The sequence below is a fragment of the Cyprinus carpio genome, chromosome A1 (assembly GCF_018340385.1).
Source record: "Cyprinus carpio isolate SPL01 chromosome A1, ASM1834038v1, whole genome shotgun sequence".
Lineage (NCBI taxonomy): Eukaryota > Metazoa > Chordata > Actinopteri > Cypriniformes > Cyprinidae > Cyprinus > Cyprinus carpio.
In genome coordinates this window covers 14265006-14283220 of record NC_056572.1, presented here as the reverse complement: position 1 = coordinate 14283220, position 18215 = coordinate 14265006, and the positions used below count along the sequence as shown (strand labels likewise).

Sequence of the window (18215 nt, the reverse complement as noted above, 5' to 3'; positions counted from 1 at the left end):
AGAGAACATCCAAAAGTAATGTTCCCATAATTTTTGCAAAATGTTAAAATGGAATGTTCTCTAAATGTTCGCATAACCATGAAAAATTTTTTTTTTAAATTATTCTTTATTATTATTATTATTAGATTGGTTATTTCCTCGTACTCTGCATATCTCTGTACATTTGAGCACTTGTTACTCATTATCGACAATTACTATTTATTAATATTATTGATTTAACTGCACTGATGAGTTTGAATGAGAACAAAACCTAGATAAACGTGAATTGACTCACAGGGTTATTATAACTACAACCAAAAAAAAAAAAAAAAAAAAAAACATTTCTCATTTTCATTATCTTGATGTACTAAAATAACTGAAACTAAAACTGTAAAAATAATAATAATAATAATAATGAAAACTATAGACATATTAAAGAAAAAAAACTAAAAATGACAAGAACACAACAAAATTACTTGAAATCTGATGCAATTATGCTTTAAACATATATAATAAATATAATGCAACATATATTTAAAAAACAATTATAATAATAAAAATAGTTAATATAGAAATATAATGGTTGAAATTATTGCTACTATATTTTGCTATTATTTTTATCTTTTCATTATTTTTCTTATCTTATTGTTCCATTTTTGCTTACTACTTATTTTTACTTAATGCCCAGTCAAAGTAGCTGGCCAGATTTACTGTGTATGTGACAGATACAAATCTTGACTCTTGATTGTGTGATCATAAGTGTTTCTGTCTGACAGCTGGCTGAAAAACAAGAAGGAAATTCATTTGACAATTTGATTTTGTCGAAAATAATTTTTTCCCCTTTAGGATAATGTGCATTGATCAATCATTCACAGTATTATTTGAGCCCATTTTGATTTCATGTTGGCCTTAAAACAATAGTTTTGAGTGCTTCAATAGCAAATCCATCTTTGTCTCTGCTGAAACTGTTCAGAAAAGAATAATAAATAATACAAAAACACTTTCTTAAGGAAACTGTAGTGTTGCTTGCCTGTACAATATCAGGCTGCGGTTGTAATGGTCTCTATAAGATGAAAAAGTACTATTTTGGACCAGGTGCTATGATAATTGGACAACTGTATTAAATACAGTACATGTACTTTGAAGCATGTGAAGTCCATGTTATACCACTGTAACAATAATTCTATGATACCATCAGTTTAGGTGATTTGAAACTCTGCAGGATGACGCGCACACTGAAAAGAAATAAACACAATAGACGTGGTATAGAAATAAGCAGTTTCTTCACAACAAAGTGTTATATTTTCCAAAAGAAATGTTGGAAAGGGACAAAAAGGGAAAAAAATGAAGCTGCATTTCAAAAGATTTTGCTCATTTCACAGTTGTGGTAGTTGAGAACCGTGTCGAGTGTGTGAAGTGATCAAACTACCATTAACCTCCAGAGTCATTTACAATCTATTTACACAAAAAATCAGGTCCATGATTCTTGCATCTTCCATCCAGCTGACCATCAAACCGTGAAGTGAGAGCATCAATTGGAAAGCTTTAATTTACAGAGACCATGTTGCACTGTAAATCTAGCGGAGAAAACGACTGTTAAAGGCAGTGACCGGGCAAAGTCTCGTAAACCTGGAAATGTAAAGAGTCAAAAGTCTGTTGAAGCTCTTAAGAGCATATCGCCGCCAGCAGAGGCTTTGCTTTGTTCACCTCGGCTTCGGGGACGACAATGAAGCGGGAAAGAAACAGCAGGCTGGGAACTTATTGGGCATTTGTTGACCTATTCACACAATTCGTGAATGGACTACATTTAAATTCTATATTGTAGATCAATTTAAAAGTATTAGATCCCAAACAGACTCTACACAAGTTCAACACAAACTCTTCCAGCAACACAAGTTTCATTTCATGCATTTTTTACATTCAGAAATGTGTCAGAATGTAATTCGATGGCAATATCGCAAATGGACATAATCGTAAATCGTCTTCTTCTATGGTCAGCTACAGTTACGGTAAAGTTTGAAGAAAATTGAGCAAAATTAGTGGACATGACTCCTGTTTCCATTCAGATCAACATCAGATTGTTTTCTGATATTATTTTTAGTAAGTATCTGGTAACTAAACCAATATTTAACTTATTTTAATAAATGGCATATAACACTATATTACTGCAAAGTCATTGTGCATGTTTTTATAATTTACTTAAAAGGAATTCTATATATAGAGATCAACTGATATGATATTAATAATTTTTAAGTGTCTGATAACTTAACTAATACTTATTTTTGTCAAAAAGCAGTATTAATCATTAGACTACAGTAAAAGTATTCATAATTCATTTTATTTATAGCATATTTTGATATTAATTATTTGTATTAGGTGTCTGATAACTGATGCAATATTTACTTAAATATTCAATTATTGTCAAAAGCAGAAATAAAACAATAACCAATCATTCGAGTACAATAAAAAATTGAAACAAAATTCATTACTAGTATTTTATTTATTATTTTAACTTTTGCATAAACCATATTGATGCACAAGTTGTTCTATTTTTTAGCGATATGCATTTATTAATACCCAAACTGTGTTAAATTGCTTACATCATGTCGGTCACATCTGCATCTGAGTACTTGTGTAGAGTCTGTTTCTGACCTTAGATGTAACCTGTTGAGTTCTGTTTGACATGAAACTGGGTGGAGCTGATGAACAGTTTCACACAGTGATGATGAGACGAACAACAATAATAACAACAACAATAATATTAATAATAATAATAATAATACAAACTATCCACAGCTTTAAAACAAACAAATGAGCCTCATGCTGATCTGTGAAAAACATAAGTCTGTCTATTGAGTCCAAACAGAAACCATCTCATTCAGCTGCCCTCGTCCCAATGGTCAACAACTGATTTAAACATCAATACGGCCTCCAGACGGCTTCCACTGACATGCTGGTTGGTGAACTACTGTGGCTTCCCTCTGCCTCCACCACCACCTCGCTCTGATTGGGCAGAGAGGGGTGCAAGAGGGCAGAGCCTGTGGAGGCATTGGTGCAGGGCGGTAAGATGCGTGGCGGTGAGCGCTCGCCCCCTCCTCCTCCGCCTGGCATCATGGAAAACTGGTAAGAGCCGGCAGCACTGCTGTAGTACAGGTGATATGGGGACGAACCGGCCTGGAAGGGTCCGGCCTGAGCCTGGGAGGAGCCCGCAGGGTATGCTGGGGGTAAGTATGTGTGGTAGCGGCCCGCCGGGCTGGTCATGGCTGACATGCCAATGCCGATGGCGTTGGTGACAGGGGTGGGCGTGTATGTGAACGCTCCGGTTGGGTAGGGAACCCGTGGGTCTGAGAAACGGCCATCCGGGAGAGAGGGGAGCGATGGGAAGGAACGCTCCAGACTGACACGAGGGTCAGTGAACGCCGTCAGATCTGGACCTATAGGAACACAAAACATTTGCTTAGTTACACAGTTAAAAATGGGCCAAATTAGTCACTAGTAATCATCCAGTTCAAGTACAGAGATGTGAAACCAATGTGGAGCAGCTCAGATCACTGGATGCAAAATGATTTAATTTATACTGAGATCAGATTGAGTTTTGATTATAGACTTTTGAGCTAAGTTTGAGACACTGTTGAGATCTGAAACTCTAGAGGAGATGTTTGTGTGTGAGATTTGTGTCGTCATTTTCTGCAGAAACATCTCCAAAAGTCCACATGTTATCTGTGTATTGTAGTTGCTAAATCTTGTGTGCAAAATGGAGCTATTATTATTAAATAAAAGTATTAAAAACCTTTTTGTTATATAAAAAATCATACATTTTTCCATCATACATACACATTTGAATTGTTTTTATAAATATTTAATAGATAGATAGATCTCACAGTGTAAAGCGCTGCGGCTGGGTGAGATGGGTGTGGTGGGGTGAACCGCTGGGGTAGAGATGGGGCCCAGGTAAGGGTATGACTGCTCGTACGACCAGGATGGAGACGTTTGCATCTGCCTAGAATCTAAAACCAAAAACACAAATATTCATATTCAATAAATGACTTTATGACTGTTCTACTTCACTAGCAATTCCAAGAAATACACTCAAAAATACAGAAATATTATTAATGGTTAATGAGAACACACACATAAACACACACCTGCACAAACTGAACATACACACATGGTTTATGCATTACAGTTTTTCTGTCCAGCTCACATGATCACATACCTTACAAAACAGTGGTATAGTGATGGTATCAGATGATAATATAGTAAACGATTGCCATATTAATGCACTATGATATTTACACTTGCGTTCAAAAGTGTGCGGTCAGTAGGTTTTTTTATGTTTTACAGAGAAGTCTCTTCTGCTCACCAAGGCTGCATTTAATCAAAAATACAGTAAATTTGTTTAAATATTACAATTCAAAATAACTGTTTTCTATGTGAATATATTGTAAAATGTAATTTATTCCTGTGATCAAAGCTGAATTTTCAGCATCATTACTCCAGACTTCAGTGTCACATTATCCTTTAGAAATGATTCTAATATGCTGATTTGCTGCTCAAGAAACATTTCTGATTATTATCAATGTTTAAAACAGTTGTGTTGCTTCATTTTTTGTGGAAACTGTGATCAATTAAATTTTTCAGGATTCTTTGATGAATAGAATGTTCAAAAGAAAAGCATTAATTTGAAATAGTAATCTTTTGTAACAAATATTTATACAGTCACTTTTGATCAATTTAATGCATTCTTGCTGAATAAAAGTATTAGGGTGTATTCACACCTGTCTTGTTTGGTTCGAATGACCTTTAGCTCAAGTGTGGTTTGTTTATAATTTCTACAATTTCACTTGCAAAAATGGCAGTTTGAAAGCGAACCACACCAAAAAAAATAAAATAATAATAATTCAACATTGTATTTGGTCCAGTCCAAAGCAAGTGAACTAGCGGACTTTCATGATGTGAATACACCCTTAATTTCTTTCAAAAACTTTTCAGTGGTAGTGTATGTAAAATCAGTAGAATATTAAAAGAGGATCTCTATTCAAGACAAAACATGAGGACACTGAAAAATGGAGCGAGAAGAGCAGGAGGAGGAGAAGACATTCTCTTAGTATGAGTCTTTCTCTCTCTCTCTCTCTTTCTCTCACTCACTCACTCCCCATGGTCTAATAAACGCTAGCCGATTGCCTGCAGACTTCCAGACTGAAGGGGAGGGAGAGCCATCAGAGAGGAAGCAAATTATGCACAGCGGCCAAAAAGTGTGCGGCCCGTTTCAAGTACGGCCAGAGCAGGGCTCGCTGCCAGGCCCCCCAGAAACCCCCTCTTTTCCTGCCTCGCTCTCCAGACTCAGGGCTTGTGATCTGGAGCAGGAGTCACACATGGCTGGGTGGGTGGCTGGAGGCGGATTCGGGCATCCGGTGCGAGCGGGACTCGTTTTTCACTGGGCTTTAACACACACTCAGACACGGCTACCAAAAATGGAGATGGGAGAAATACACACCAAATATAAGTTACTTACAAATCAGTGTTGTTCTTGTTAACTAATACTAAGACTAATTAAAAATTCAAAATAAACTAATGGAAATTAAGCTTAAAATAAAACTTAAATAATGCTAAAATAAAATATTAGATTAAAATTAGATAAAATTTCAACTTAAAAACAAACAAAAGTTTTGAAATTAGAATGTCTTGGTTACTGAAATGAAATAAGTTGAAGTTGAAGTACTAAAATTACTAAAAGTACAACCAAAATAAATTTAAAGTTAAATAGAAATATATAAAAGCATAATAAATATAAAATGACTAAAATTAAAACATAAAATTGCTAAAAAAAAGTGCCGTTCTGGTTCAGACTAGGCAAGCGAACCAAGTGTGAAAGCACCCTTACTTCATTCCTGAATGAATCAGTCATTTTGAAAGAATCGACTGAATAAATGACTCAGTGACTGACTTAAGAGAGTGGTTTGCTGTCACCTACTGGTCATTTTTTATCACCCTAGAACCGCCCCTGGGAGCAGCTCTACTAAACAATTTCTGTCTTCCATGGAAAAAAGTGGTGCATATGGGTTTGGTGAGTAAATAATGATGGAAAAATCATTTCTAGGTGTTCTGATGATCTAGGTGATCATTCTGGAATAATCATTTCTAGGTGAGAAGAGTTGACTTGGGAAAGTGTTTCTGTAATGACTCTTAGTATGGAAACACATCTTTTAGAAGTGGGTTTGAAATCGTCTTCTTGAGAAGAATTCATTGTGATTCTCTGAGGTTTGATTTGCGGGAATAATGACCAAAGTCTCAGTTATCAGAATTGCAGACGTTTCTAGCTTCCAAAATCCCCTTCAGCAGTACCATTTGCTCCATTTCATCAACTTTCTGAAAACTATTGGGAGAAATCAAAGTGACTGAGGACATTTGAGAAGCTTAAGTTGAAGCACTTAATTTGCTCAAATAAAAACTTCAACCAAAACACTTCAACACACACACACACACAGTATATATTAATTTAAAAATAACTAAAATAAAAAACTAAAACTGAAATAAAAATAAATATAAAAACATACATATTAATCTTTATAAATAAACAAATACAAATAAAAGACACTAAAATACAAAATATTAAACTATTATATGATAAAAACATAATCAGTTTCCAAACAGACTTTTTCCAAACTTCCCTAATCTTCACACACTTTTGGTCAAACCAGAAACCTCCACAAACAAGAGTTACAAATGCACATTTATGCGTTTCCTCAAATCTGGATGCAGCAGAGCTCATCCAAACATGTCGGCACACAAACAAACACGGACACATCGGGCCCATGAAAGCAGCTGCTTCTGATTTTCATGGTATGAAAAGAGAAGTAGCAAAGAAAGAGAGAGAAAGAGAGCTCTTGAATGACTTAATAACAGTTTCCGCTGGCCATAATCCCACTGCTATTTCTGGCCAGTAGATCAGAGAGAAGCACGCGGCAGGAAACATACAGGCCGGCCCGGTTCAGTCCTTTCATCACTCCATCCAGCCATTCAGCTCAATTCCACTGCAACATTTATCACTCAGGGCTTGTCAAGTTTGTCTAATATTTCTTACAAAATTCAATTATTTTTTCAAATAAGACTTTTAAATGGAAACTTCTGTGTTTTAGGAAGTCTGCATTTTGATCAGTAAACAGCTCCACCACCCAGAGCAGCACCAACTAACATAATTTTGGTTTAAAACCAATTTGTCTCATTTAATCACCTTATTTCCATGAACAAAATAAAACAGCACTAGATTTGGTTGCGCTTTGAATGAGGGATTTTCACACAAGCCTGCTTCCTGTCAAACGCGTCTCACTTCCTCTTTTCTGCATTCTGCTTCCTCCTTGTTACGCATTTGCATCTTTCTGTGATTCTCTCTCTCTCTCACACCTTTCTCCCATCTGCACCCATGAAAGGGAAGAGAAACTAAGAGGATCTCAGTGTTTCGGAGCAGGAGGTATGTGTTTTCAGATTGGGAAATGTTTTAAACCACGCATGAAAAGCAGAAGTGCTGCATGGGCCAAACTTAGAGCTGTGATGAGTTGATTTCTCAGAACATGGCTCTGAATATATACACTACTGTTCAAAAGATTGAAAGAAATTCATTTTTCTATTCAGCAAGGATACATTAAATTAAAAAAGTGACAGTAAAATTTTTATAATGTTACAAAAGAAAATGCTGTTTTTTTTTTTCAACTTTCTATTCATCAAAGAATCCTGAATATAAAATGTATCAAGTTTTCCACAAAAAATATGAAGCAGCAAAGCTGTTTTCAACATTGATAATAATCAGAAATGTTTCTTGAGCAGCAAATCAACTTATTAGAATGATCACATGTAGGATCATGTGACACCAAAGACTGGAGTAATGATGCTGAAAATTAAGCTTTGCATCACAGGAATAAATTATATTTGAACATATATTCAAATATATAACAGTCATTTTAAATTGTAATAATATTTACTATTTTTCCTGTTTTTGTTTAAACAAATGCACCTTTGGTGAGCAGAAAAGACATTCTTTCAGCAACCCTGAATATATATATAATCTAACTGATTTCAATGCAATGTGTGTGAACGCTGCTTATTCATAACTGAAGGCGTAATGAATGTGCTTCACACAAGGCATCGTACATTTGATTGCCATAAATCTGCAGGAATATTTCATATGCTGTAATGCTCAAAAGAAACAATGAGAGAGCAAAGAAACATTTGTGGTCCCCACAAGGCTTTTGATGATTGTAAACTTTCCCTTCCACTGCATGTGTGTGTGTGTGTGGCAGCACGCTCTGGCATGCTTGTCTAAGCTTCAATCAAAGGAGGCCTTGTTCGCTGTATTTGTTATGTCTGAACGTCTGATGATGTGTGATGTGTCCCCGCTTCCCCCCATCACCTGCCAGGAACAAGCAGAACCAAAAACAACGTGCCGTGCGCTCACACACACACACACACACACACACACACACACACACACACACACACACACACACACTTCCTTTCACTATCCCTGAACTATTACACGCTAATGCAAAAGCACAACACAAAGAGTGTTTGCAGCAAATTCTGATTGATTTTATTAAATGTTTCTATCCCAGAAAAGCAATTCATATGATTTTTTGTTTAGAATTATCTACAGTGGGTTTAGTAGGGCTGAAGGACTACAAACAGACTAGACTAGACTAGACTAGACTAGATTAGAATAGAGTATATATATTTTATATCTGCATGCCATGTGATCATTTAACCGGCATCAGAGAACTATGAATATGCAAATGTTAAATGATTGAAATATTAATAAATATTTAATATGAAATTTCAATTAAATATTTAAAGGGGTCATATGATGTTGCTAAAAAGAAAATTATTTTGTGTATTTGGTGTAAAGAAATGTTTATGCGGTTTAAGGTTCAAAAACACATTATTTTCCTATGCCCCGCCTTCTGAAACACGTTGATTTTTGCAAAGCTCATCGTTCTTATTGGCCTGCTATCCAGTTCGTTGTGATTGGCCGAATTCCTCAAGCGTGTGATGGAAATGTTACGCCCCTTAACATACTGTGATGACGTGTCCCGGCGCGACAAGACTAAAACAATAAAAATCATTACAAATAAGGCATTTGTTGCATCCAATGGGGACATTATTACTGATTATAATGACTTTTACTGTATTTTTACGTGTTACGTTGCATATCGTGCCACGTAAACATTAAACCATGTCTGCTTTTGTGATCGGAGAAATGACAAACAACACGCGCTACTCTGCACTGCTCAAAACTCGCATTTGAATCAGCAGTGGCAAATTCTTTAAATATGAAAATGTACTTACAGACTGTGAGTCAGAAGTGCCAGACTGTCCTTGCAAAGTTGGAACTGCCCCACTTTATAAAAACAGACACCGGCATTGTAGGCTACTCTCACAGGAAACAGTTCTCGTCCTCCGCAAAATGCATGCACACATCTGAATATTTGGGTTGAACTGTTCTGGAAAAGTGTTGAACCACTGATTTCTAGTCATGTCCTCTTTTGGAAGGCAAAACAAAGTAGTTTCACTTTCACAATGAAACACACAGCGTCTCCACAACATGGCGGTGGCAACAGCGAGAATAAAAGTTACGTCTTCTTTCTTTGCGTGAACATTTGGAGCGGCGTTATGCAAATCTTCCCACATAGTGACGTAGACATGTGAGGGTGTTTTAGAACGAGCCGTTTTAGGGGATTGTGGTTGACTCTTAACTTTTATAAAGAATACCTCTTTAGATTTAAGACTTTAGTCTTTGCAACTTTACAGATCTTCTTTATGCAACAAGAGCTTGTAACACTTCAAAGAGAAAGGAATAATTGAAATCGCATCATATGACCCCTTTAAATAATAATAAATATTAGGGGGAAAAGTAAATGTAAAAGTAAATATTTAAATTATCAAAAGTAATTGCATAAATAAATATTTAAGGGGTTCAGCAGTATATATTTTTTTAACTTTAGGAATAAAAAATTAAACTGAAGAACAACCCCTACAGCAGAAGAGTAGATTACAGTAGAATAGAATAGAATAGAATATAATAGAACTAACAAACAAGTCTACCCTCAGTAGGAGAGCACAATAAAGAATCAAATAGGACAAAACAGAAGGGAATAGAAAAGAACTGAATAAAATTAACAAACAGGTCTATCTTCAGTAGAAGAGTAGAATCTAAAATAGAATAGGGCAGAACAGAATGGAACTGAATAGAGCTAACAAACAGCACTGCCCTCATGTGTCATCAATGATGTAGATGTGCGTAAGGTACAGAGAGTTTTTGAGTCTAACTCACCGGAAATCTGGCTGTGGGCAGGACTGCTGAAGGGGGGCGTGTTGAGGGCGGGACGGGGGTTGGGGGCAGGGCCATGGTGTGGACTGCACCGCATGGCACTTCGCCTCAATTGCTCAGAGAAAGCTAACGTGCCTGGCTTTACTGCTTCATCAGGCTTCTGTCGGTGGCCTGGACACACACACACACACACACACACACACACACACACACACACACACACACACACACACACACACACACACACACAGAATGGAGATGAGAAAGAATGATTTAGTAACTGACTGTCCATTAACACAATCAAAGCCACTTAAAGACTCACACAACATATACACCATGATCTGACCACACACACACTGCTGTACATCTCACTTCCTACTAATGATGTTGAATGAGCTTGTCACTGCACCAGTAGGAGACGCTGTGGTGTCTAATGTGTGTGTGTGTGTGTGTCACTCTGACCTCACACATAGAGAGCACAGTGGGATTAATGATCACTGGCGATGAGAGAAAAAGGCAAACGGAAAGGAACAGAAAAGACACAGCTGCAGCTGTGTGAAACCATCAGCCGCACTCATCCACATAGTCGTCGGCGCGCACGCGAGGAGAGGAAGTCCCCCTGAAATCAGAGAGCGAGTCTGAGCGCTTTGAAGACGAGGCCAGCGCATCCCGCCAGACAGGCCCAGAATATTCAGGGTGGTGCCATCCAATGGATTCCCGACCGGAATAACGGACCAACGGGGAATAGACCCGTCACAGCCACCAACACGAAAGCACAGCATTATATGCGCTCATATAAAGACATGCTATTAAAACACACACAACACACACACACACTGTACACTAGTCTGACCAACAAATACTAGACTAAAACCAACATGATTCAGAAATATACCAATAATGTGGCATACCAATACAAGTATTTAGGCAGGAGATACACTTTTTAACTAAATATTAATGACAGTCCTGCTACTTTAATAATGATAAACTTAGTAATAATAGTAAAAATAATAATGAAAAACTTGATACACAATAAATATAATTATAAAGTTGTTATAAAATAATTATTATAAATTATTATTATGTTAATACTAATATATTATTATTTTTGTTATTGTTATGATTATTATTATTATTATAACCAAGGGGTTCAGCACATTTGCTAAAACCATTCAGTACCATAGAATTTGCATCAGATACCATCACTACACTACAGTATGTACTGGTTTGTAAGGGGCATAAAAAGTTTCTTGTGAACCAACATAAAAATCAGACTTAGGCCTATATCTCACATATTACTTATTAAACTGACTAGAGACAAAACGAAAACCCATCCAGCCAAACCGCACCAAACACAAACACGCCTACATCTTTAGTTTGCTGTTTTACAATAATCAAATGAGAATGAGAACTAACATCATAATAAAAACACTAGTTGGCAGCACATATATCACATCTCTGGCCCCAAATAGTATTGTAATGCTTAAAAGTGTCTGAAGGTCACATGACGATATATATATTTGATCTCATCACTCACGTCGTGGTTCGCGGGGTCCGTCTACAGTAATTTTTATGGCTCTCTGATACGTGGCCACCTGAGGAGGGTTTGTGAAGACAGTGATGGTGAGAGTAAAACTCTTCCCTGAAAAATACAGACAAACAAACAGGTTAAAAATTCAGCATTTGCAGAATATATTTAGCACTTCTTCACAGGATATATTTATTAGTATCTACATGTGAGGAGTACATATTTAAAGGAGTGTGAGACTGTAAAACACAGTAAGCGAGATGAGAGTGAGTGTATTTCTGGATGAAGACATTGTGGCTGATCTATCATGAAGGTGGCTGTCATCATAAGTGGCCATGTCACAATAAAATCCCCACAAACAGATGCAGAAGGGAATTTAAAGTCGCCTTTGTTGTGTCCTTAAACAGAGACAGAGTTCAGACAGTACAGCGGAGACACGGGCCAAACAGCACGTCATGTGACCACATCCCCAAATAAACAGATGACACATGGAAGATCTCGAAAAGACATAGAGGGAGAGAAAGAGAGAGTAAAGAAAGAATACAGTGAGATATCGAGAGGAGCCTAAAACCCTATATTATGGTCAGTAATTTGATTTATGAGAAGAATCTCCATTAAAATGTTTGCGGTCGTTAAGATTTTTTAATGTTCCACTCAAGGCTATATTTATTTGATAAAAAATACAGTAAAAAATGTGAAATATTATTTCAATTTAAATAAACTGTTATACTGTTATACTCTAGTCTTAAGTGTCACACAATCCTTTAGTGATTCTAATACGCGGATTTGCTGCTTAACAAACATTTCTGATTATTGTCAATCCTGAAAACAGTTGTGCTGCTTCATATTTTTGTGGAAACCATGATGTATGATATTATTTAGGATTTGTTGATGAATAGAACATTACAAAACAGTGTTTATTTGAAATTTGATGTGTTGGTGTGTTATTGTTGAAAGTATTGTTTTAAAAATGTGTTTTTATACATTTGTTTTTAGTGTTTTGAGAAGTGTTCGGTATAATTGCCATTTAGTTGTTACTGGTGCCAAATGATGAACTTTGTGAAACAAATCCTCAACATACTGCTCCAAAACAGTCTCCCCTAAAAGTCAGTGTTTATATTTATTAACTCTGGTTGCTCTTGCTATAGTCAACAAACTCACGCAAATTATAATGAGATGCACGATTTTAGTTTCACAATGAGCTGCGTCTCATGCTTTGACTGACATTATGAGGCGAGACATGCATATGTGCCAAATGACATACTGGATTTAACTACAAAGATTATGGGAACTGGGGTTTGTACCCACAATTCCTGATGCCTTCACCTGTCACTCATCGCTATGGCGATGAGATGGACCCCAGGGAGGTGGCCGCTTTCGTGCCAACAGCAGGTTTGAGTTACACAGCACTAAATGGGCCTAAGTGCTCCAGCCAAAGCAAGGTACGGTAACACGCACACGCGCTAGTCGTTATTCAGCCAGAAAAACAGAGCTGGGAAAAACTCCAAGCTGTTCCCCAAAATCTGACAAACTATGAGGTCTGACCACACACATATGCACAGATGTGACACGCACACACAAACACGGCCGCGCCAAGAATCAGGTGCTATTCTGAGCACAGTCGCCGTGACAACACCGTTCCACTTCTGTCTGCCATGACCTCACACACAAAGAACACACATCACATCCAGAAAAAAAATGCTGTAATACTGCACTAATATTTATGACAAAATGTTCAGAACATTCGATTTATAAAAAAGTGCCATGGTATTTTCATGGTACACCATATCATGTTATCATTTCCAAAAAAAAAAAAAAAAAAAAAAAACAAACTTCAAAAAGCAATATTACCGTTTTTTTTTTTTTTTCACCTAGCAGCATGATAATACCACGTTTTAGACATACAGCATGGTGTTAGCATATTGTTCTTTGAAGAACCATGTTAATACCACAGTAAAACCTTTAAAAACTATTGTGACAATACCATGGTATCAGATGGTAATAGTATGTTTTTTTGAAATATAGTGAATTATACACACACATATATATATATATATATATATATATATATATATATATATATGTGTGTGTGTGTTACATGGTACTAAAACATGGCATTACAATGGCACTTTTTTGATGGTGCATGAATTTCTATGCAATTGATTATATCAAAGTAACATAGTATCTGATAACATGGTACTGCCACATTTTTATTGGCCATTTTTAAACATTCATCATGATAACACCACAATTTTCGACATTTAGCATGGTATTTTTGAGGTTCCTTGAAGAACCATGTAAATGCAATAGTAAACCCTGAAAAACTACTCTGGCTCTACCATGGTATGTGATGTGTCTACCAGTGATGGTATGAGATTATATATACTTAATGGTACTAAAATTCATGTACCATGGTATTTCTATGGAACTCTGAGGTATTTTCAAGAATACTATGGCACTATCCAAAACATGGTAGTACCGTGGTACGTTTATGTAAGTGTATGAGTATTGTAAATCATCAGCACCATATATGAAAGTACCATGGCACTACTCCATTTTTTGAACATGGCACCACAATATCTCACTTAAAAAAAAGTAATATGATGCTACCTTTTTTTTTTTTTTTTTTTTTTTTTTTTTTTTTGGAAATGGTACCATCATACTTCTTCGAAGTTTTTGGTCCCATTACCATGATAATACCATATTTTTGGACATGCAGCATGGTCTAAGCATGCCATTAAATTAAGTACCTTGAGGTCAGTATCAAGGCATATTTCAGATCTGATACCATGGTACTGCTACATTTATATGATCCATTTTTAAACATTTACCATGATTATACCATGATATTTTTTGTACCTTCTGGAGCCATGTAAATACACTGGTATACGAATATGTTAATCATTCCATAGTACTATAGTTTCTCCATACTTTATATGAAATCTTAAAAAATAGAAATGCAAAACACTGACTCATCTCTTCCTGTCTAACACACTCATTACAAAATCTTTTGCACTAACACACACACACACACACACACACACACACACACAGACTGTGGTTCAGCGGTTTAGCGTCTGGATGGGAGACGTTCTGTCTGAGAGACTCACTGCCCAAACAGGGAGGAAGTGCAGAACCTTTCTCAGGGGAATGTCCCTACATAGTGTGTGTGCATGTGTGAGGTGGGGGAATTTGTTTATAATTTGTTTATATGTGTCTGTTTTGTAGAGTACTGTACAGTGTGGGGGTGTGAGCACGTACAAGTTAAACTCACAAAGCAAGAAACTTTATAAATGTGTGCATGTAAATGTTCCTGAAAACATCAAGTGACTCATGATGCTGCGAAAACAATGAAAGATGGACAAAAAAGCCACACAGATGCAGTCTTTGCTGTCTTATCTACATGTCTACATAATACAGTGTAGCAAGAGTGTGTGTAGATATGGATAGTTTACATTTCTCTCTTACCTAACACGCTCTTGCTGTTTCTTCTCGACCTGCACTCTTTTCCGGCACTAAACCTAATCACTTCCATCGCAGCAGAGTGCAGCTGCTCTTGCGCTCACAAACACACTTGGATAAACAACAGTCTGTGAGGATGTGCATGTCTGAAATTCACTGAAAAGCAAGACTTTCATGCAGTAAAAATGGACAAATATGTTTCGTTTAACAATTCTGACCAAACATTTATGCTTTTCTTTGTAAACAAACTCAGTTTCCAATTTCAATGCATGCATTCTGCACTCAAAGCATACAAGCACACCTGCTGCAAACATCGACTTAGTTGCCTCTATTATGCTGCGTTCAAATGATGACACAGACAAGAGAGAGCAGGACAAAGGAGTGTGTATGCATTCATATATTTATCGCAGGTCTGGACATGTAAGTTAAAAGCAGTGGTGTTTGCGTTGAGGACTATATCAGTTAAATCACATCGGGCCTTGAACAGACCCCTGCGGGACCCCTAGTTTTCCCAGAAGCCAGTCATTCTGTTGACTAACTACTCTGTCATTACAGAAGCCGTATGATTCATACATCACAAATACTGTAAGAAGCTACTCCTAATTTTCTCACAAGCCACATTTTTGCTGCTTTAAATATCTAAAATACAGGCCACAAAAAAAGGCATTGCTGTGCTCTGCTACCACAGTGAAGTGGTTCAACAATCAGATGGTGGTACAAAGGAGTGGATGGCTAGCAAGTGTACATAAAGCCTTGTGTTTTAAATAGATAAGATCTGCAGTATTTGACTGCACCGACTCCCTGCCACAGGAAGTGGAAGTGACAGATAATGGTCTGTGCTGATGTGTTTGAGCACAATATCAAAACACATGGGAAAACATACACATTTAACCAAGCATGTATACACACAGATATTGGATTTAAAATATCTGCGTCACGACTCAGCGGTGAGTCTGATGTGTGTTTCCTTTTCTCAAACATGTATGTCTAGGTGAGAAGGAGTGAATTCATTATATTTTTAAGCATTATATGCATTTTACCTCGTCCGCTGCGGCCAACAAAACGCAGATCATTAAAACGGGCCACTTGGTTCTTGATGCCAGCTGTGGCGTTCCGAAGTTCGGCAGAGTAATTCTCATCATTGCCGGCCATCACTGTGACTAGGGTGCCATCAGGGATGTCGCCAAGGGCAACTACCTGTCAACCAATGAATGAGGAAAATATGTTAGATACGTTTAAACCTTTCAAAACTGCATTTTATAAACATACCAAAAATACAATATATGACAATTATCACACTACGCCACAATTGTCAATTTAGGATGAATAATAAAGAAGACAAATGATAATATTAGTAAATGATAAAATAATTCATTGATTTAATTGATATATATTTTGTCAGAAGTCTCTTGTATTCACCAAGGCTACATTTAATTGATCAAATATACAGTAAAATTTACAATTTAAAAGAACTGTTTTCTTTTTGAATATGTTAATATATAATTTATTCCTGTGATGCAAAGCTGAATTTTCAACATTATTACTCCAGTTCTCAGTGTCACATTATCCTTCAGAAATGATATATTTTTTAGGATTCTTTGATGAATAGAAAGTTCAAAAGAACAGCATTAATTAGATTTTTTTTTTTGTAACATTATAAATGTCTTGTCAATTTTGATCAATTTAATGCATCCTTGCTGAATAAAAGTATTAATTAATTTTGAACACTATGCAACTGAAAATTATTTAAATGCATCTATATATTTTCTGTAACTTCACTATCATTATACTTAACAATAGATCTTATTTAAATACTTTATTACTAAGCAAAAACATTGGGCAGAGGGTGAAAATAAAATCCAAACAACATTCAAATCCTTTTCACTCTCCTACGTCACGTTCACTTGCACAATATCTCCACATCTAAACTAAATGAGCAGGTTATTTGCATTTTAACTGTAAATGTCAGCATATTCTTCGGCTCTTTGTTTCAGTGCGCACACGTCTCAAAGCACTACACTCTGGATTTGGCAAGACTGGGTGGTTCGGATTTTTGCCATCATTTGCCAAATGTGAAAGATGATGATAAAAGTTGTTGCAGTCACCCTTGATGACAGGAGATTAACATCAATTACTGATGCTTCCCGCCAAATCATTAGCTTAATTAAGGATGTGCATTAAAGTCAAATGTGAGATTGTAGGATTTTAAAATGTCCTTGAGCCTGAGAAAAAATACTTCTTCATATTGTCCAATTTTATTAAACCATTATATGTAATTGAATGACAACAGCGGTCTGTGGTCAGCTACCTTGAAGGCGATGGGCAGCGTCTTGTTGCAGCGCCAGTGTGTTGGCAGGACAGAACAGAGGAAATTAGGGCTGTCGGTGCGCATCAGCTCTCCTGGGTGGTCGGAAAGCACCTCCACCATGCTTCGGTCAGCCATGCGCAGTTTGCCCACCAGGGCGGCGCCGCTGTTCTCCTGAGCCCCTAGGGGCAACCCCTCATTCATCTTCCCCGAGCTCAGGGTTGTTGAGGGAGGCGTGAAGCGTCGCCCAGGCACAGGTTCTGAAACACAAACATGCATTAGGCTTTTTACTAAACTTACAGAAATAAATTCATCAATATGAAACATTTTACAATATATCACATTTGCAAAAAGTAAATCTGATATGTGTCATTGTGGCATTGTTCGGCACTGTATTACTAGGCAGAATTAAAAACGTCTATAGTAAAATTAAAACTTTTGGCCTGAATTACAGTGATTTTATTTGATTTTACTAGTTGGGCCACAAAAACAAAACACTGTATTGTTGGTCACAACCTATGGTATATCACTTTTGTGTGTGTGTGTATATATATATATATATATATAATATATATATATATATATATATATATATATTATATATATATAATTATTATTAT

At 36.5% G+C, this 18215-nt stretch overlaps 1 protein-coding gene across 8 annotated transcripts in view; it reads right to left on the bottom strand.

Moving 5' to 3' along the window:
• Window positions 1–1243: 1243 nt before the first annotated feature.
• LOC109071062 (runt-related transcription factor 1-like) overlaps window positions 1244–18215 on the bottom strand; it is a 56597-nt gene continuing 39625 nt past the window's right edge. For 6 of the 8 annotated variants that reach the window (XM_042747212.1, XM_042747086.1, XM_042747022.1 and 3 more), the window contains 6 exons: window positions 17599–17855; window positions 16331–16487; window positions 11838–11942; window positions 10304–10471; window positions 3861–3986; window positions 1244–3413 (listed from right to left, as the gene is read on the bottom strand). In XM_042747212.1, coding sequence (XP_042603146.1) covers window positions 2899–3413; window positions 3861–3986; window positions 10304–10471; window positions 11838–11942; window positions 16331–16487; window positions 17599–17855 — 1328 coding nt within the window. In that variant the 3' untranslated portion in view covers window positions 1244–2898. The remainder of the gene's footprint in view (window positions 3414–3860; window positions 3987–10303; window positions 10472–11837; window positions 11943–16330; window positions 16488–17598; window positions 17856–18215) is intronic. The other 2 variants (XM_042747296.1, XM_042747432.1) reach the window with 1 other exon arrangement.